This window comes from Pipra filicauda, unplaced genomic scaffold, assembly GCF_003945595.2.
Source record: "Pipra filicauda isolate LSUMZ 115617 unplaced genomic scaffold, ASM394559v2 scaffold343_size770392_pilon, whole genome shotgun sequence".
Taxonomy (NCBI): Eukaryota; Metazoa; Chordata; class Aves; order Passeriformes; family Pipridae; genus Pipra; species Pipra filicauda.
In genome coordinates this window covers 437571-457989 of record NW_024104469.1, presented here as the reverse complement: position 1 = coordinate 457989, position 20419 = coordinate 437571, and the positions used below count along the sequence as shown (strand labels likewise).

The following is a 20419-nucleotide window of genomic DNA, read 5'->3' as shown; positions in this document are numbered from 1 at the left end:
CTGGGGCTGAGCTCTCTCATTCCTGGATGAAGTGGCTGCATTCCTCTGTCTCTTGAGGATGGTCCCTGACCTTGCTCACCCCCATACACTTAGCTTGGTGTTACCTGGCCTGGCTTGAAAGCCTGTGGGAGACCATGCAGACAATTTATCAGCACACATGGGGATGTCAGAGTGGTGCTACTGCAGCCTGAGCACTGCTTCAGAACAACACTATAACTGCAGTAATAAATCAGGAGGAACCAATCAGGAGACTTTTCCGAAGCTACAGGTGATCCCTGGTTTCATGGCTGAGGTGCTGAGGGACCAGGGGCAGCAGCTACTGAGAAACCAGTGGGGAAAGAGACAAATAAAATGGCCACCATAGCTTCTCTCTGCCCAAGAGCTGCTCCCACTAGGTCGCGAAGTTGAGAAGTTGCGTTTGTGTGCCCTCCTCTGCCTCCATTTATCCTCCCTTGCCCCTCATCCATGGACAGTTAATAACCCAAAAAACTACTCTATCTGGTCATGTCCCTGTGATTCTCTGGGAATGCTTTAGTCCTCATGACTAATGGGAAACAGTTGCCTCTCTCCCCATAGTTCAAGGAGAGGGCATTCATTAGTGCTGCTGGTTCCCAGTGTGCCCTGGTCAGCATGGGGTCCTCAGTGCTCCTCTGGCAGCTTCCCTGGTTGGAAAATCCATGCCTTTTAACTTTCACCCACATGGCTTTCAGGAACATGCTTACTTAAAAACAAACAAACAAGAAAAAGGGAAAAAAAATAATTGAAAGTACTTTTTCAGTTTCTTCCTCTGATTGTGCTCCTTGGTTTAATTAGATAAGCAGTTTGTCTCAAAACCTCCCCTCTAAATCTGAGCTGTTTTTTCTGGTTGAACTGACCAGCTTTTGGGTCCAAGTTGTTCTGTTTGTATTACCGGCAAAAGCTTTGGGCTCTTATGCCTGGAAGACATCACACTGCGAACAGCCGGGTGTGTTGAAAAGGGGATGGGATGTTGTGTAGCCGAGACGCCACAGATGGGACGCTCACTGGGCTCCCTTCATCTGGGTCTTCTGGATGCCTGGTGACCTTGTGCCCTCTTAAAATCCAGCTCTGCTTAACCTGAGCTTTGTGCTTGGCAGCAGTGGGAGCACAGCCCTCTGCCTGCCTTCAGAACCACACGTGGGCAGGCAGAGGAGGTCCTGGTGTGGCTGCGAGCAAGGCCTAATGCTGAATGTAACCCCCCCCCAGCCTTGTCTTGTCCTGGCTCTGGGGAGAGTAAGGGGGCTGGTGGCGGGGAGAGGAAGAAGAGAAGGACAGACCTCCCTATTTGACATGACTGGAGCTGGACAGGCTTGTTTGGGTCATTGATAGGAAATGGGTTGTGTGCTCTGCTCCTGCCCTGGTGTTGTCACATCAGCTGCTCTCTGTCCCTGAAGCACTTGGGTGTTTTATCCCACTGCCATGCTCTTACAGGTGAACTGCTCAAGGAAGTGCATTTCTCACCTCAAAAACAGAAATACCGGAGGACCTTCTCCACCATGGTGGGGGAAAACACTTTAACCACAAGCCCCACTTATGAGAGCATCTATATTCCCTTTGCAATTCCCCCTCATATCCATCTTTCAGGACTCAGTGCTGAACAGCTGCAAAAGTCATATTTGTCAACTGTTAATCATGTACTTCAGTCCATCAGGACCCCCAGATGCCTGCACTCCCTTCTTTCCCTGTGCAATCACAGCCAGGCCAGCTGCAAACTGCTTGTTCATGCAATGACAAACATGAAGCTACAGATGGGCTGGGGGTCCAAAGTGATCCCTCTAGCTTGTTAGTAGAGAAGACAACCTGTTTACTTTGACAGGGACAGTGGCTTACTCGGTGGGAGGCTGCAGAAACCTCAGCGGGCATCTGGACAGATGCAGAGTGTCTTCTCTGTTGTTGGCTTGGAGTCTCTGGGCCACAAGGGTTTGAAGGCTGCAAACTCTGGAGCCTTCAATCGAATAATGAACAGCTCCAGGCAGCAGCTACTGCCTGCAGGCATGGGACAGCACAAGGACAGGGGAATGTGGCTGGAAGGAATGGGATGGAGGCTCCACTCTGCCCTGAGCTATCTGCTCATTGCCACTGTGCCCTGCCAGGATGGTGGGCTGCCTCCCCCCTGAGGGGAGAGAGTGTTAGTGTGCTCAGGAGGATGGAGGGGACAGCTGCACAGAGTTCCTGGGGGGACACAGGGCACTAGGGCCCAGGATTTCTGGTGATATATGTTTTGGACACAACTGCTTTCTGATAACTCTGGGCACCTTTTCTCCAGCCTTGCTGTCTCCCTTTACTTCCCTTTTCAAGGAGATGTGCCTGACGACCCTGTAGTTTGCAATGTCCCTAAGATGGTGGCTGGCTAATCTGCCTGGGTTAGCACCAAGCCCTCCTCGGGAATTCCCTTCACAGATGCTGTGGGGTTTATTAGCCCATGTGCTTTTGTGCCAGAGTATGACTGCCAAAGCTGCTTGCAGAAACAGGCTGGAGCTGTTTGCAAACCTTCCAGGCTGGGTCTTTGCCTTAATCTCTGTGATTAGCTCAAATGGAAAGGAACAGCTGGGCAGCTGGCAAGCTAGGGAAATGGGACAAACATATGAGAGATCCAAAGCTTCCCAGAAATTGTGGTGTTGAGTTTAGAGCCGAGGGACTGTAAGGACAGCTCTTTATGGGGCATCCTCAGAGTGGGAGATGGGAGCAGGTAGTATGTTTGCCCAGCAGATGCTCTGGCAGACATGGATGTGCAAGAGAGCCCTGGCTGAGCGGTGAGGTCTGAAGAAGGTGTGGGTGATACATTTTGCCCTTGTTTCTTGTTTGTCTGGGCTTCTGCTTAAATGGATTGGTGTTTAAGGCTGGAGGAGACCACTGGATTGCCCAATCGTAGCCCTGTAGAGTGCAGACCTCAGACAACTGTGCGATTGCTCTGGGGCAGGAGGAGTTGCTGCCTGCACGGAGACCTACAAGGGATGCTGCTGATTCCCCAGTGGACTTAGTGTGGGCCCGGGCTGCAGGTCTGCTAGCTGTATCTTTCTTCACCCACCTCTTTTTGGGCAGCTTGGGGCCAGCAGACTGGGGAGTCTCGTAGTCCAGGGACGGAGGTGAGGGTGGATGAAGTCGGCACAGTGTTTTAGGGAGGTCATTAAAGGGAGATTTGGGGGTACAGTGTCAGATAGGCTGCACCCACCCCAGGAGAGCTCTTCTAATGTCCTGCGTCACAACATTTAGTATATATAAAATGCCTCTTCCAGCAAACCACGATGAGCACAGGCAGTGGCCAAGTCTCAGGACAGCGGGGATTTCCAGAAGATTTAGAAGAAAATGTTATGCCAGTATTTGACAGGGGTACAGGGGTGATTAGAAAGATGGTGTGCGTGTCTGTGGAGACTCTTAGTCCCTAGCACCTCCCCAAGCTGGAGGACATCTCTGGAAATTAGAAGTTTTTAAATAAGATGGAGTTTTTTCTGGAAGTCTGTATGCGACCCAGGAGATCCCAAGGCAGATAACATCAAGTGGGAAGGGAGAACGACTTGACCTCCAATAGCTGCTTGGATGTTTGGAGCACTACCCTTATCTTTGAAGTGCTCTAGCCAAAGTGGCTGTGTGTGATGTCAGCTGGACACTCACTACACTCGGGCTCATTAGCCCAGAGAGATGCTTAATCTTTTAATTCCCTGAGCAATTGCAAATTTCAACAGGTTCCAGGAAGATATATTATCCCAGGCAGAGAGGCCAACATCTTGAGAACAGGAGGTGAAAAGACACTTAAGAAGCTGTGAGGAGATGGGCTCAGTGTGATGGGGATGACGGCAGGACATGGCGTCCCCTGAACAGAGTTTACTTGGATGAGAAGCTAGAGACACCCAGAGGTTCAAGGTTCAAGGTTGACCATCCCTCTGTTCCAGCCTCCCCTTTTTGGAGAGCAAAGTGTTTTGTGTGCTTTCAGCTGTAACCGTGTGACCCTGCCTTTGCATTTGGGCTCCAAACCCTCTCCTCAAAACTGTTTAGACCAATCTTTGTGTGTGCTGGTGCTGCCCCAGTGCACGTGAGCCAGCTGATGGGGTCTCACAACCTCAGGAGGACTATCACAAATAGGGGGTCTTCAGGGTATCCTGCCAGACTCTGGTGGGGCTCTGCTGAGGCTTGTACCTTCAGTCCCTGCTCCTGAGTGCTGTCACCCCTCTGGCAAGGGTAGATGAGGGGCTGGCAGGGTCTTACTATTTTGAAGAGAAAATACAGATACTGCTCCAGAGGAAATCCCTCTTTATCAAAAAAGCATGTGATGCCCCTTCCGGGGTGCTGGAGGCATGAGACAAATAGAGTGGGCATCTGTGTGGGCTTTGAAGCCCCTCATCTGCAGCTCTGAACAGCACTGCCAGCATCATGAATAACTATGCCCTATGTCCATGTCCACCCAGAAAGCAGCAGCAAACGCTCTGAACTCTTCTCCTTGCCTCTCCTGCTCTGGATTTTAGCTCCAACACTGAGTTTCCATCTCTGCCTCCAAAGTTTTGGCTGCTGGATCACGAAGGGATGCTACACTGTGTGGCGAGGAGGGAAGACACTTTGGTTTTCCAAGATATTAGTGCAAAGGTCCTTTCCCTGGGCATCTGGTGTGTAGCTCAGAGGGCAGATGGGCTGTGGCCTTGCAGACCCCCAGTGGTCCTGCTCCCAGAGGTGGGAGCACAAGATGAATTCAGAGAGAGCAGGAAGGAACACCTACGTAGCTTTTGGGACTGAAATGGCACACAATCCTCTGCTGATAGTTTGTACATCTTCCCACTCTCCCTCCAGCAAGGCTGTTGTTTTGCAATGCTGGCAACTCTCACAGAGACCTTCGGCACTGGAGCAGAGCCCTGCACAGATGGGAATTAAGGCCATGGCCCTTGTGATCTTTCTTGGGAGTGCAAAATTCCCTGATTACAACCACAGTCAGTTACCGCTGGGATACACGGGGCATGATCTAGTCTGAATCTCATCTGGACAGCCTTGAGCTCCTCCAGACTTCTGCAACATGTAGGGTCTTCTCTGTGTCCCAGGCATTGGGACAGGACCCATCGGAGGAGTCAGGAAAGGGACCCCTGTTCCTAAGATGAGGAGTTGGGCCTCCGAAGTGCACACAGTGTGGGACACAATGGCTGTGTGCAGAGACGTCCATCAGCTGGGCTACCAGAGATAGATCTGCTTAGAATGCACAGGGATGTCCCTCTGTCCAACAGGGACATGCCACAACAGCTCTGGCTGTGTTAAGACCACCTCTGCAAAGTGGAAAGGGCCCCGTGTGTCACATAGAACTGGTCTCTGACAGGAGTCAGAAGAGAGGGGCACCCACCAGTGTACAGGGAAAACAATGTCTGAAGCCAGGACTCTGCTTGAGATTCCACAGCTGGCTGGCCAACATCTGAGCTCTGGGGTTTGGTGGGTGGCTGCAGGCAGTGTGTGATGGGCCTGGAGCAGTGTGAGGGGCTGAAAATTCCCTTTGGGGATATGGATCAGGCAAGCAGCTGTTTACAAGAGAAGAACTGCAGAGACAGAAGCTGAGAAACCTCCTGACAGTGTCCGCCTGCCAAGGCTCTGGAGACACATCACAAGAATGGAGACAGGACTCACCAGTCCATCAGAACAGAGCAACTCTGGGCTGTAGGAATAGGCCAAGGCAGATTTCTCTTTCACCTTTCCAATTCAGAGAGGAAAGCTTTGGACTCCTCTTCTCACTGTTTTTCGGCTAAGATCCTTTTTCCAGGGCAATTTGATTTTTTGGAGTGAGAAGTAGCTCATGATTTGGGAGCACAGGGGGACTATGGACATTTGTATCAGGTTTATTCTGTTCTCTGGCCTAATGGCACCCTCTGGGGAGCTGGGGCTGTCTAAGTCTTTGGAAATGCTCTGCAGTCTCCACAAATGCCTTCAGTTCTCCACCCTTGGGAAGGCCTGGGGTACCTCCTGCCCACTGTAGGATTTCCTTGTGATATATTGGGTGAAGGTTCTACCTGAGACTTCTTCTGTGGTGAGTTCCTCATGGTAACTGGATGTTGTACCTGTGGGAGAGCTCATCATCACAGTTCCTTTGGGGAGCAAACTGCTGGCCATGGCCAAGCAGAGTGATAGTGAATTGCTTACTGCTCTCTGGCCTGACCCTGCAGCTTTGAGTTGGTAAATGTGCCTGATGACTATTGTCAGGGGACAAATCTGGTGGGACACTATGTGTTTGGGTGCCTGTGAAGGCTGCACACCAGTCTCCTACCCCATTAGAGACATCTATTAAAACTTTCCCAGTGCCATAAAGAGAAGTTCTAGCTTGGATATGAGTTATGCCATAGAATCATAACATGGTTGGGGTTGTAAGGGGACCTTAAAGATCACCTCGTTCCAACCCCCTTGCCATGGGCAGGGACACCATCCACTAGACCAGATTGGTCAGAGCTCCATCCACCTTGGCCTTGAACACTTCCAGGGATGGGGCATCCACAATTTCTCTGGATAGTTCTATTCCAGTGCCTCACCACCCTCTTCCTAATATCTAATTTAAACCTACTCTCTATCAGTTTGAAGCCATTCCCCCTTGTCCTGTCACTACATGCTCTTGTAAATTGTCTCTCTCCATCTTCCTTGTAGGCTCCCTTCAGGTACTGAAAGGCTGCAATTCTTCAGTCTTCTCTTTTTCAGGCTGAACAATCCAAATTCACTCAACCTTTTCTCATAAGAGAGGTGTTCCTTCCCTCTGATCATTTTGGTGGCCTGGACTTGCTCCAACAGGTCCATGTCCTTCCTGTGCTGGGGACCCCAGAGCTGGATGCAGTGCTCCAGGGGTCTCACCAGAGCAGAGCACAGGGGCAGAATCCCCTCCCTCACCCGCTGCCCACCCTGCTTTGGATGCAGCCCAGGACAGGACTGACTTTCTGGGCTGTGAATGCACATGGCCAGGTCATGTCCAGCCTCTCAACCACCAGCACCCCAAGTCCTTCTCAGCAGGGCTGCCCTTGATCTGTTCATCCCCCAACCTGAACTGATGCCAGGGGTTGCACCGGCGAGGTACAACACCTTGTACTTGCTCTTGCTAAACCTCATGAGATTCCCATGGACCCACTCCTTGAGCTTGTCCAGGTCCCTCTGGATGGCATCCCATCCTTCAGGTGTGTCTCTCTTCATCCTTTTTTCAAAGCCTTAGCCCTTTCTTTTCCTGGAAGGCTGCCTCCAAAACCGGAGGATGTCAGCGGTGGCCCACTGATGTTTGTGTGCACAAGGGTACATCAGCTCCAATGCCCTGTTTGTGATTCCCTGACTCTTGTGGCAGACGTATTTTGTAAGTACAGGTTATTTTGGATGATGAAATTATTGATACTGAACATACTGATGGACAGCAAGGCTCTCTGGGCTGTGCTTACAGAAGAGGAATGGACCCGATCGATCATGTTGATTACAGATCCTGGCCTGCGGTTGGACGAGTTGAATACAACCTTTGTTCCCATCCTTCATGTCTATCAAATCTCCCAGCCTATTGTATCTTGGCCTCAGTGGCAGAAGGAGGTTGCCTCTTGCAGTTTGTGCTTTCTCTGATCCCACCTGAGCCTTCTATAGCATTATAGGCAGAGTTAGAGGGAGCTGGCTCTAACCAGGGAATAGAAAGGTGTTCATGTGCGATACAGCAGATGTACTGGTTTTGGCTGGGATAGAGTCCTTTTTGGCACCCAATGTGGTGCTCAAAGGGTTTGAGATAATGACAGATTTGACTGGAGTGTGCTGGACTGAATTTATATCTGTTATTGCTGTTCAGCTGCCAAGGGACAGGCTCCTGTGCTTGCCATGGGGGTTGATTCCCTACCTGTATATTAGAGTCTAGGGCTTATTAGTGGCTGCTTTTTCCTTTCTTTACTTGCTGCAGCGCTGTGCTGCTTATCACCTTCCTCTGCTGTGCCTGGGAACATTCTGATAAGATCCATGGTGATAGGCCTGGGCTGGCAGCTGCTGTTCCTGCGTAGCTGTACTGGGCAGGCTGGAACTCCAGTGTGAACTCCAGTCAAGGGGACTGTGACTTGTGGATGAGTCCCTGGAGGGGGGATGTGCTGCCCCCCAAGGTGTCTGTAGCTGTGGGTATGTCCATGTCACAGCAGGTGCTCAGTGAAGCACCCGTGGCCATGGAAAGGGGCCATGATTGAACAACTCAAAGTGTCTGGGGCCATGAATAAGTCCACACCACAATAAGCTTTCCCTGAAGGGGTTGTGGCTCATGGGTAAGCCTGCAGCAGACCATGGTCAAGGGGAGGAGTTCACAGCAGTGTTAAACCCTGAGAGACCAGGGTTGGAAATTGCTGTGCATAAACCTTTACACTGTGATAATCTGGGGTCTGAGTTGCATGTTATAGAAATTACTGTAGCAGGAAACAACTGACCCAGTGGAGGATGAGCCTCACAAGAAGCAGTGCAAGTGCAGCAGTGACCCAGCCCGAGCTGGCTTTGGTGCCCAGTAACTCCACCCAACACACCACCTATCCTGTCCCAGTGACCACCATAACAGATGGAGCTAAAGTCACGGACTAAATGAACTCAATGGACATTTTTGTGGACATTTTACCGTCCTCTGTAAAGGGACTAACACCTCTTTATAGAACACAGAATGGGAATGGGAGGAAGGCAATAGTTAATGAGGAGATATTGGGTGGTGTGGGACTGGAGCATGACAAAGATGGTATTAAATAAGGGGTAGAGGTAGTATTGGTTTTCTCTGGGAAAGAGTGAATTTTCTTCATAGTAGCTCGTATGGTGCTGCGTTGTATGTTTGTGACCAAACCAGTGTTGAATAAAATAGGGATGTTTTTGTTATTGCTGAACAGTGTTCGCACAGTTTCAGTGCCTTTCTTGTAAGCTGGGGGTGCGTGAGAAGCTGGGAGAGGACACAGCTGTTGGGGACAGCTGACTCCAACAGACCAAAGGAATATCCCGTACCAATGGTGAGCTCAGCAATAAAAGATGAGAGAAAGAAGGAGGAAGGGGGTACATTTGGAGTTAAAGTGTTTATCTTTCCCAGTAGCCACTAGATGTGATGGAGGTATTTACTTCATCAGCACGATGAAAGCTTTCCTGGAATAGTAAACACCTGCCTCCTGATGGGAAGTAGTGATTTAATTCCTTATGTTGCTTTTCTTCTGCATGCAGCTTTTGCTTTACCTATTAAATTGTCTTTTGTCTCAAGCCATCAGTTTTCTGACTTTTATCTTTCTGATTCTCTCCCCCATTCCACCTGGTGGGGATTGAGTGACCTGCAGGTTTAGCTGCTTACTGGGGTTAACCAAGACCAACATATCAGCCTATTTTTAAGTTAAGGCTGTGCTACCCCAGGGTGATGGGTGGGTGAGGCCACTTCTGTGAGTTCATAAAATCATAGAATGGTTTGGGTTGGAAGAGGACCTTGAAGACCATCTCATTCCAAGAGATGGCAGCTGCCAAGGGCAGGGATACCTTCCACTATATGTGGTTCAGAGTCCCATCCAACCTGGCCTTGAACACTTCCAGGTATGGGGCACCCACAGCTTCTCTGGGCAACCTGTTCCAGTGCCTCACCACCCTCATAGTAAAGATTTTTTCCCTAATGTCTAATCTAAACCTGATCTCTTTCCATTTTAAACCATTCCCCCTTGTCCCCAGTTGTTGCTTAGATGTGTCCTGCCCAACTCAGCACTGAGCCTGAGACTAAGAGTGGGAAGGGATGGGAGTAGGCAGAAGAGTATTTATGTCTGGAAACCCGTGTGAAGATTTGGAACTGACCTCATCTCCCTACTGAGTGGAGAGAGAAAGCCAAAGGGCACGGGATAGACCACATCATCCGGAGCTGTGCCCTGAGGGGCTCCGGTGGCTGTGGTGTTTGCCTAAGGGATCTGCTGCCCAGAGGGAGGTAGCTATAGGCAATCAAGACAGCAGCATAGAATTATCCAATCAGAGAAGGATTTGGGTTGGAAGGGACCTTAAGGATAATCTCATTCCAACTCCGATTCCAGGGGCAGGGACATCTTTCATTAGACCAGGTTGCTCAAAGCCCCATCCATCCTGGCTGGATGAACACTTCCAGAGATGGGGCATCCGCAGCCTCTCTGGTCAACCTATTCAGAGGAAGCTCTCTCTGCCTATTGAGTAATGCCATCAGTACCAGCTGGTCTCACAAACCTCTTTCTTGCCTCTGTAACCTTGCCTTGGGGCACCATGTGGGATTTGCAACTGTCACAGAGACCTTCAGACTTGGGGCAGAGTCCTGCACAGATGGAAGTTTGGGCTTCAGCCCTCATAGTATTCTTGGTAGGGAATTTCCCCTTTGTGATGGTGACCACAGCCAGTCACTTCTGGAGGACAGGGAACTGGGCTTGTGCTCAGCCTCATTTTGGCAGCCCTGAGCTCTTCCAGATCTCTGCAGAGTGCATGGTCTGCTCTGCTGCCAAGGCACTGGGATGCAACACATCAGTGGGTGCAATGGTATGCCTTCACTTCCTCTTGACACCAGAGCCAGGCACCCTCAAAGACAGTCTTTCAAACTGTCTGGGTGATTTCTCTAAAGCTGCCATTGCAGGGTCTGTGAGGCCTTGACAGGTTGATGCTGCCAGGAGGTGTCCCAGCTTCTGGCCCTGTAGGTGTTCCGTTGCTGTAAATAGCCTGTTCCCCATTCCCCAAGGGAATTTCCAGCCTCTTGCACTGCTCCCAGCCCATCACCCATCGCCTGCAGCCACCCACTGAACCACAGAGCTCATACGCTGGCCGGCCGGCTATGGCATCTTGAGCGCTGTCCGATCTCCAGACAATGTTTTTTCTCATGTTTAGGCATGTGCCCCTTGCATCTTCTTGGACACACCCATTTGATAATGGCCAGGTCACTAGTCTTGACTCCTCAGGACCTTGGTGTGTCTGGGTCAATCCCTGCTCTGTGTGTGCCTGGGAGGAGGTTTCCCTGTGCTGTGCGGGTCTCCTTGGTGGTGCAGGGTGTCCCCTCCTCACTAATCCTGTTTGCCTGGTGCCAAAATGAGCCTCAGGTCACTCCTCATGTCTTCAAGCTCTGGGCTCATGGTGGAACCAGCTGTTGTGGGATTTTGACAGCTCTGTTGCTCTGCCCTGCTGCTGTTCATAGACAACTATAATTAGGTTTGGAGTATGTAACTTTTTCTTATCTTTTAACTATATCTGGGCAGGATGAGAACTGTCCACCGCATAGCTGAGCTCCCAGAGCCCCTCACGTTTTTTTCTCTCTCTTCCAGCAGCTGTTTCCTTTCCATGCAGGCTGCTGGGAACAGCTTGGCCAACTTCTATTCAGGTGCCCTGCTGGCACCAGTGCTCCCTGCTGCCAAGTCCAGATGCTCATGGCCCATGAAGCTGGCAAGGCAACACAGTGGGCCTCTGCTTTGCATTGATGCCCAACACCTCCTACCCCTGTGGGACTTTATCTCCTTTCTCTTTGCTTTCTCTCTGCCTTTTCTACTGCTGCCTGGACATTTGGCAGCTGCTTCCCTGGCTGGGGTGGCTGGCTGAGCTACCATGAGGAGCAGAGCCCTTCTCTGGTGTTTTCCAGTCTTGTCTGAAGCGTAACCAGTTTCTAGTTTATGTCTTGCTGTAATGTCTTCTGCAAACCCTCCAGAGTCTTCTGGATGTTTTGCTTCATTTCCCTTTGGCCGTCTTTAATTTCTCAGTCTCCACACACACACACTCACCCTCCTACCCCCCCCGATGAACTCTCTGAATGTGTCAGCTGCTCTTTGCTCTAGAAGCTGGATTGGGCTGTCTATCCTGTGGAGCTGAGCTCATGTCAGAAGCGTGAGGCAGGGAGGGCTGCGGGGTGCCTGCAGTGGGGCTCTGCCTGGTGTCAAGCACAAAGCCTGACATCCCAAGATAGAGAAGGAGCAGTTTCCTCTCCAACGACACTCAGCCAGCATTTTCCCCCAGCAGCTTCTCAAATCTCTCTGAATCCACACACCAGAACGGTGCCTTCACATGAAGTGCAGGCATGTGTGCATCCCATCCCAGACAATGCCTGCCAGCCCACCCATCTCCCACACCCAGAGCTCCAGCTCGGCTGGCACACATATCATGCTGTGCCTTTGGGGCTGCCTTGCTTTGCCGTGAGAGGATTTATCACGTGTTGCATCTCCACTTTCAGTGAAGGCTGGGTCGGCAACAATAGCTTCCACTGAGTTTTATGTTGCCATATGAGGACCCAGGAGATTTCTGGATGGAGTATTGATGTGCTTCTCATTGGAATATGGAGGATTGAACCTGTGGTTGGTGGAAGGGCTGAGGACTACTGAGAGGGGCACAGTATTTGGAGGAAACAAAGCTGAACTGCACTTCCTTGCAGGGTTTTCTACTGTCTGCCAAGAGCGGGAGCATCTTGCCATACCCCCTTCCCACCATGATCCTTGACCACCTCAAGGAGGTCTCCATGGAGTGAGAGGCTCTGAGCCATCACCCCTATATTTTCTGGTGACACCGTGACAAATCTGCACACTCACAACAGCCCGAGTCCAAAGGATCGCGTGTGTTGGGTAATGCCTGAACCAGGGTGGCTGAGAGTTGAGTGATGCTGACCAAGTACTTTCCATGGGGGGACCACACACAGCACCTTGATTTTGGGTCTGAGCAAGCACTGTGGGCAGCACTGCGCATCATGCAGAGGCTGCTGTAGGAACAGGGTATCATTCCATGGTGCAGGATCTGCTCAGGTCCCCGTCAGCCCGGTCACTAAGCCCCTGAATATTTCTGGCAACATCCTGCCCCAAACCTGAGCCACTCTGCAAGCATGCTAGCAACCAAAAGGTTAACTCCTTGCACCCACACCCAGCGGGGAAACCAAATTTCCGTCTGGGGCAATGAAGTGGGTGTGGGACAAACTTCTTCTGCCTGAAGACCCTCTCCATGCTCAGCTAGATTCAGCACCCATGCACTCCCGCAGAGCTGCTTCCTTGTCCTTCCCAGCATGTTGTGCTCATCCTGCTCTTCCTATCTGCCTCGCCGGACGTTGGGGACAGTGCAGCAGCCAGCAGGCAGCCTGCCCAGCTCGTGTGCCGCCAGCTTCCAGCAATTCTTTCCCGCGTCCCAAGGACTGTGTCGCTATACAACATTTCTATACAGTGTGCCTGGCAGGCAGCCTGCTCCTCTTCCCAGCCTGCTCCCCTTCCCAGCCTGCTCCCCTTCCCAACCACGGGGATTTTCCATGTAAGTACCTCTGGGTCCTGGGAATCAGGGCCTCTGCAGGAAGGAATTTGCTGGTCAGTGGGTTGAGCTGAGCTGTGTGACCCTATTCCTGTTAGCACTGACTTTAACTTGGAGGCAGCATCCAGAAGAATTCGGAAATTCCCAGTCCCCCTGGTTGGCTCCCCTTGATGCCTTCAGTTCAAGGAACCTCTGCTCCCAGCCCCCTGGAGAGCAGATCCTGCTGTCTGGTTAAGCGGAACAGAGTTGGGGGCTTCTGCAGGTCTGATGGGCAGCCCAGATCTGGATGAGCAGAGGACTGAGTGCTCAGGGGAGAGGATCTCCTGGCATTATGGGATGGGATGCTAGGACAGGGTGAAAACCTAGAAACCAGGGAAGTAATCCATGGATGAACTCAGGGCTGTGGAGCTCTGGTGCTCAGGTGCAGAGTGCAAACATGGGAAGCATTTGGGATGGAAGCTTGAGCAAGTGCCTACAAGCTGCCACAGTGTTTTCACTGCCTGAGAAAGGACCACAAGCAAGGCAGTTCAGTGACCTTTGCCATAGTCCCAATATTTATGTGCACTCTGTGTTAGGGGACACCATAGCTTCTGCCTAGGATACCCTCCTCTGTACCTGCGGTGTGGAGGTGCCTCCACCACAGGAATGCAAAGGGCTGGAGCTGGACCGTCTGAGTATGGGGGGAACTGGAGGCATCATTGTACAAAGCCCTGTTGCGATGGCTCTGTACAGTGCCAGACACAGACCTTGTGGTCAGAAAGGGGTTCTCTGTAGCTGAGAAATTCAGAGGGGCAAGCTACCTTGTTATATGTCGTTATATGCACCTCCTTGTTTACACCTCTCCCTGTTTCCATCTCCATCATGCACCTCTGAGCTATGGGAAAAGGCTGGTGGCTGCAGGAGCCCAAGCTGGTGAGAAATGGGCTTGCGTGGGTGTGTGCAAGAAGTTGTGCCTGGCCAGAGCAGCTGCTGGAAGTTGCTGGTGTTTGAGAACCCTAAAAAACCTTGCCTCTACCCCCACCCTGGCACCTCCTCCTTATCCCAAAAGTTCGGTCTGTTTTGTAACCCCTCTGCAAACAGCGATGCTCTCTCCTCTCTCATTGCCAGAAGATCCCTGTTTTCTCCCTGGGCCAGGGGAACAGGTGACAGAGAAAGGCACGAGGAAAAGAAAGAGTGAAGCGGGATGCTCTGAGGGAAGGGAGGCAGGAGGGGAGATGGGGCATTGACCCCCAGGATGATTTCCATGGGGCCCTGCTACTCAGACATGCATCTGCAGTGGCCAAATACCCCTTTCCCTCTTGGGACCTCTCCAACCACCTTCCTTGGAAGGACTGGAGCGAGGGTCCTCTCATCCAGATGCTTTCTTTGAGGTATAAGTCACAGCAACCAGGGACTTGCCAAAGACTGATGCCTGTGAAGGGAAACGCGTGCCCTGACCCTGCTTAGCAGCTTAGACTGTGTTTGGGGCTGGCCTCTGCCCGGAGGATGCTGCTGCTGCGGTATCTTGAAAACACTCAGAGAGCCAGGGGCTTTCCAGGAGCCTGCTGCTGTGGCTAGGACATGGATTGGGCAAGGAGGGGATCTGAGTTCTATGCTGGGACCACAGAGCTCTCCTGGGCTCCACTGGGAGTGGAGGGAGTCCTGGAGTGGACTGGTCTGAGTTGGGGACAACCTGTGATATGTCATCCCTCCTTCCATCCACATCATCTGTCTTGATACCACATAGGCTCTGGGAGAGACTTGGCCAGGGTGGATGGCTATGGGATTAGAACTCCCCCAGCTCTCCAGCAAAAAGACAGTGCTCCAGCTGTGCCGAGAGTGGGGGTCATCCAGGTGCTCAGCACCTGGGCGCTGCTCTCTGGAGAGTTTGCACAAGTAAGAGCTGGAAAGGCACTAAGTACCAGCATGGCTCTCCTTTTCCTGCCCTGTCCTGATGTCCCCAGTGCTTTGGTGTTGGGGCAATGGGTGACAACACGCAGAATGCTTCTAGGGACCCATTCCTTGTGCTTCCAGATGCCCTGGGGAGATGCACCAACAGGTAACCTGCTGCTCCTCATGTCCCACACCTGCTGCATGCTCTGGGGTCTGCTGCCTGAGTCCACACCAACCCTTGTGTTGCACAAGTGTGTGGGGAGCTGCCTTCCCCTATCTGGGTGCTGTGCAGATGGGTAGCCCCAGGATGGGAGCTCCCTTTCTTTTCTGCATGAGCGATGGCAGAAGTCCCAGGAGTGCAGCTCTGGATTCCACACTGCCCCAGGCTCCCAGCTGGTTCTGAAGGAAGGCAGCCTGCTGGTCTCCTTGCCCAAGAGAGGGTTGCAGGACATTTGTTGGTGAGCCCCCCTGCCACAACTCCATTACTGCCCCCTCCCTGATGAGGGGGGCAGAAGTGTGGACACCTTGTCACATCTCTGCTTTCTACAGCATCCAGCACTTTGGTTTCCTCCTGGGTTACTTATTGCCCTTGATGACTGTTTCTGAGGGTCATTTTCAGGAACTGGTGGAAAGTCCTGGGGCTGCAACTCAGCTCACAGGCAGTGGTGCCTGGGAAGGGGCATGGCTCCCACCATTATTGGGTAGACCCCATTAAGTCTGCACATCCCACTGGGGCTCCCAGGACACACCTGACATGAGTGATGGGATCTGAGTTGCTGAGGACCTGATGGCCAAGGTGGGCAAAGAGGGACTGCTAGCAGTGGGTGGTGAAGCTGGGGAGGGGATGGCAAAGGGGACTTCTTGCTGGCAGCAGTTGCCCAGTGGGGTATTATGTTGGGTCCTAGCTCTTCTCAGAGGGGCTCTGGAGCAGGATGAGAGGCAGTGACACCTGATGCACCAAAGGAAAATCCAATTGAATAGCAGGGAAGACGGTTTCCACTTGAGAACATTTCAAGAAGTTGAACAGGTTTCCCAAAGCAGTTGTGAAACTTCCATTGTGAAAATGTGGAGGTGTCTGTCCATCCTCCATCCATTCCCCAGAGCAGGACTGCTGTCCCACTGGGTTGCTCAGGACTTGCTCCAGTCACATGGCTGTCTCTTTGGGTGGCCTTTGCCACCACAAGTGTTCCCTGCAGGGTCCTGTTCAGCTCTCTGGGTCCACTTCTGCATTGCCTCCATCTATCCAGCTATACCCAACCTGTTCAGCTGCACAGGGTCATGCCATTCTGCCCATGGTACTTCATATCCTGTCTGCATTACACCTCAGAAAGTTCTTGCCAGCTCATTCCTCAAGCTGGTTGAGGTCCCCACAATTTGATATCAGCACCAAAGTAAGGTAGGCTGTGCTGTTTTCCACAGCTTCCTTGCAGTCTGATCCTTGCACATGTGTTCAGGTGTTTGGGGAAGTCCCTGAGGCATCTGGACAAGGATGGGGGCTCAGGGGTCTGTGATGTGTGGTTACTCTGAGCCACTTCTCACCAGTTCGTGTCAGTGGTTTGGCTTGGGTGCAAAATACTAAGTGGGGGAGGAAAACAGGTTGATTCTTTGGTTTCTTTAATGGCTTGGCCACCTGCCAGGGTTCCTGTCCTGGAACAAACAGGCAAGCAGCAACATGCGACCCTCTAGAGCAGGTATGCCAGGTTGCAAGACTGTGTAGGAAACTGGAGCCCACAAACTCATCTGACTGTGATGGAAGTTGTATCTCCAGTGTGTCCCCCACCTGGCACCCCCATGCTGTGATGGGCAGCTGGGAACAAGACAGGACGTGTCTGTAAAGGGGGGCTTGCAGCTTACAGGAATCCCCCACCCCCTACTTCTCCATCACCCAGCCCTCGGCTGGCTGGTGGGCTGCCTGCCAGGCTGGCCGAAATTGAAAGCAAAGCTCCAGAGATAAATAGGAGCAGCCTCTGCACGAGGCAGCAATGTGTGTCCTGCTCCCCAGCCTTGCCCTGCTCAGCGCCCGTGGCACCACCATGGCTCTCCGCCTCCTCCTGCCGCTGCTGATGCTGGCTGCCACCCTCCTCTTTGCCCAGGCTCAAGGTGAGGGACACAGAGACCTCCTGCCTGCTCCTATGGGATGGGGCAGGGAGTGTGGGTGCTCAGTGGGGTCTGCACAGGGTGCTGGGTGGTGCAGGGTGGTATTTGCAGTGTGTTTGGGTGTGGGGCTTGCAGTTGTGTGTAGGGATGTGTGTGTGTATGTGTGTGCAAGTGCATGTGGCTGGTGGGGCAGCAGCACCTCGAGCTGAAAAGTGCAGGTGGGAGAACAAGGTTCAGTTTCTTTTCAAGGAGATAATTTCTGCCTCAGTTTCCCCTCCACCACCCTCTGATATGGTGTCTCATATTCCTGGGGCAGGGTTTAACCTGCAACTAAACACTGGGGTTGAGACATCCCAGGGTAGCCTCAGCCCAGGCGAGACCTCTCTACCTGCTGCCCAGCATCTCTCCCACCAAACAAGCCCTTTATTGTAAGCCATCTGTGCTGTGCTGAAGGTACCTTGTCTTGTTCATAGTCAAAAAACCTACATCCCCTCCCTTGCTCGCAGGACTTGAAAGCTCAGCTTCAGACTGCTGCCTGAAGAACAGCCAGAGAGCCGTTCCCATTCACGTGGCAACATCCTACAGAATCCAGGGACCCGAGTCAGGATGTTTGCTGCGTGCTGTCGTGTAAGTACCCTGTGGCACTCAGGACCACCCAAAGCTGTTTGGCTCCAGACAAACCCTCCCTCTCCATGTCCTCCCACTGCTCACCCCCAAGCAAACCTTTCTACTGCACCACAGGTTCACCACCAAGAGAGGCAAGAAAATCTGCTCCTCTCCCGACGACCCTGCTGTCCAGAAGGTGATGAAGTACGTGGACAAGAAGAATGACAAGGACAAGAAGAATGACAAGGGCAAGAGGACGGAACAGTCCCAGCGTTCTGGGGGCAGACCCAAGCGGCGGAGGCGGCAGCAGGTCTAAGTCAGGCCTGAAGAGGTAGGTGAGGGGAGAACAGAAGGGTGATGGGTTGAGGGCACTGCATGCCATCCCAGATCCTTCTGCATGACAGGGTGGGTGTTCAGCTCCTTATGCCAAGCCTGAGAGCTGCCGGAACCATAGCTGGAGTGTGGAGGCAGTTAAGGCACGGCTCTCTCCTGGTCTGTGCTTGCCTTGAAATCAACTTCATTTCTGGAGCAGCTGGGACAAGGCAGTGCTTGGGGACGGGCAAGGCATGCCACACAAGGGAATGGCCCCCAGCTGGGATGGGTGCTGTCTTTGAGACCCCCACCATCTCACTACCTCTTGCTTGCCTTCCTTAGGACAGATGCCTTCCCACTGATGACTGACCCACAGCCCGGCAATGGACATCCACAGACCACCCACCCACCTGCTGGCCCCGAGGCGAGAACGGGGCTGGCTGAGGGGGCTGCCCTCTGCCCCACAGCCTCCTTTGTGTTGCTGTGCCTGACACAGATATTCCCCAGTGGGACCCTCTGCACCGTCTGGGTGCTCTCAGCAAAGGGGGCACCCAGGTCCTTGCTTGCCCCACGGCCACACAGGTGGGGACTGGGACTCCGGTGGGAGCTGAGCCATGGCCTCGAGGGGAAAGTGGACAGCATTCCCACTGGAGGGCATTTCTTTAGCCTGGCAGGATGGCAGCTTTTCCTATGACTTTTTTGGGGGATTTTAGACACTTTTATTTATATTTGAAAACTGTGCTTTCATTCAGTCTTCCTGGAAGACTTTCCTTCTGGCTTCTTGTTCTTCACAGAGTATCCTTTACGCTTCAGGCTGGCTTTTCTGGAAGACTGCTCTTATTTTTCTACCAAAAAAATGATAGGTGATTTTTATTTCCCTCTCACTTGTTTGCTTCTTTTCGGCTTGCAGGGCTGTGGGGTGCCAGGCAGGTCCCAAGTCCCATGGTCCTTCTTGAGCTGCTTGCTGGGAGCTTCCTTACAGGGCAATTAACAGGGGCTGAGATGGAAAGTTTGGGGGTGACAGTGTGACTCTATGTCTGGGCTGTTCTAGTCTTTCTCTTCAGCTTTTATGATGCTCAGTTGCAGTGTAGTTCAGATAACGATAGCTACATTTTGTCCCTTTGGTCTTTTATTTTCTTTTTTTATGTGCAAAATTTCCATGAAATCAGAACAAATCGTTCATTTTACTGGAATTATACCCTTTTAGCTCCCCTGGTTACAAAATTGCAATGGAATCGGAACAAATTGTTCATTTTAGTGGAACTTTACCCTTTTATCTCCCCTGCCATTGCGTGTGTCAGGGATTCAGTCACTATTAAGCCGAATGCTTAGTTTTCTGGGGGGGGAAAGCCAGAAACTCTCAAATACTTTCTTACCAAATCTGAAAAGCCCACATGGTGGAAGCTGCACGTGAGGCTGTGAAAGTGGGGGAATAGGTGACTTCATAAAATTTATTGTAGACACCCTGCAGCCGTTTGAGAGTGGCTTTAACCCAAACCTTTAGTGAGAGAAGTCACTACCCAGAGGACAGTACTAGGTGAGACTGAAAGTAGAGGGGGGAAATGGCATCTCCCCGTGCTTAAGAAATCTGCCCCCAGCATGCCAAGAAGGAGCAAGTTGAACAGCTGTACCATAGCGCTGCTATTTGCTTGCAGAGACTTCAGACGTGGACTTTGGTCAGTAAAGGTCTATTAAGTCATATAAATGCAATAATAGGATTTGCAGAGCTTAACAGTATCAGCAAGGGCTGTGTGTTCGCTGGAGTAAAGCTTGTAGCTGAGTGTTTCTATTAAGCACGTTTATCTGGCTTGATTGCTTTATTAAGCAGGCATTTAGGTCTATTGTTTTAAGGCTGCGTAAAGTAACTGTGAAGTCCAAGACACCAGCCCTGAGTACAGGACGGCTGCCGAGCTGTCTCCGTGCTGCCCTCTCCTCCACGTGGGAGCCTGCAGCCGTCTGCCAGACCGGATTTTGGACAGGATGTGTGGCAATAAAATATATTCTTTATAACCAAACTCACTCGTTCCAGCTGTCATGATGGGCTTTGTGGGTGGGCAGGGCTGCATGGTGGGGTGCTCTCCTCATCCCACACACCCTCACCGCTCAGATCTGGGCTTTTGCAGCCCACCTGTGCAATGCATCTCTGGGGTGCACGGGCTGGGAGCTGCTGGCACAGTGGAGAGGAGCTATGCAAGTCCCTTCCCTTGCAGCTGTGTTACCCAGCAAGCTGAAGACATCCTGGTTGCTCATCTGTCCTCATAGAGGAGTTCTGAGGTGCCAGAAAACATGGAGCAAAACACAATTTCTTACACAATATCTTTGCTCATGGCCTGTCCCTCCAACTCCA

At 51.9% G+C, this 20419-nt stretch overlaps 1 protein-coding gene across 1 annotated transcript; it reads left to right on the top strand.

Moving 5' to 3' along the window:
• The first annotated feature begins 17063 nt into the window (after positions 1 to 17063).
• On the top strand, positions 17064 to 20087 carry CCL21 (C-C motif chemokine ligand 21). Its single transcript, XM_027722184.2, has 4 exons — positions 17064 to 17157; positions 17661 to 17781; positions 17896 to 18091; positions 18415 to 20087. Exons 1-3 carry the CDS (start codon positions 17091 to 17093, stop codon positions 18074 to 18076), a joined length of 369 nt encoding a protein of 122 aa, XP_027577985.1. The 5' UTR covers positions 17064 to 17090; the 3' UTR covers positions 18077 to 18091; positions 18415 to 20087.
• Positions 20088 to 20419: the final 332 nt, after the last annotated feature.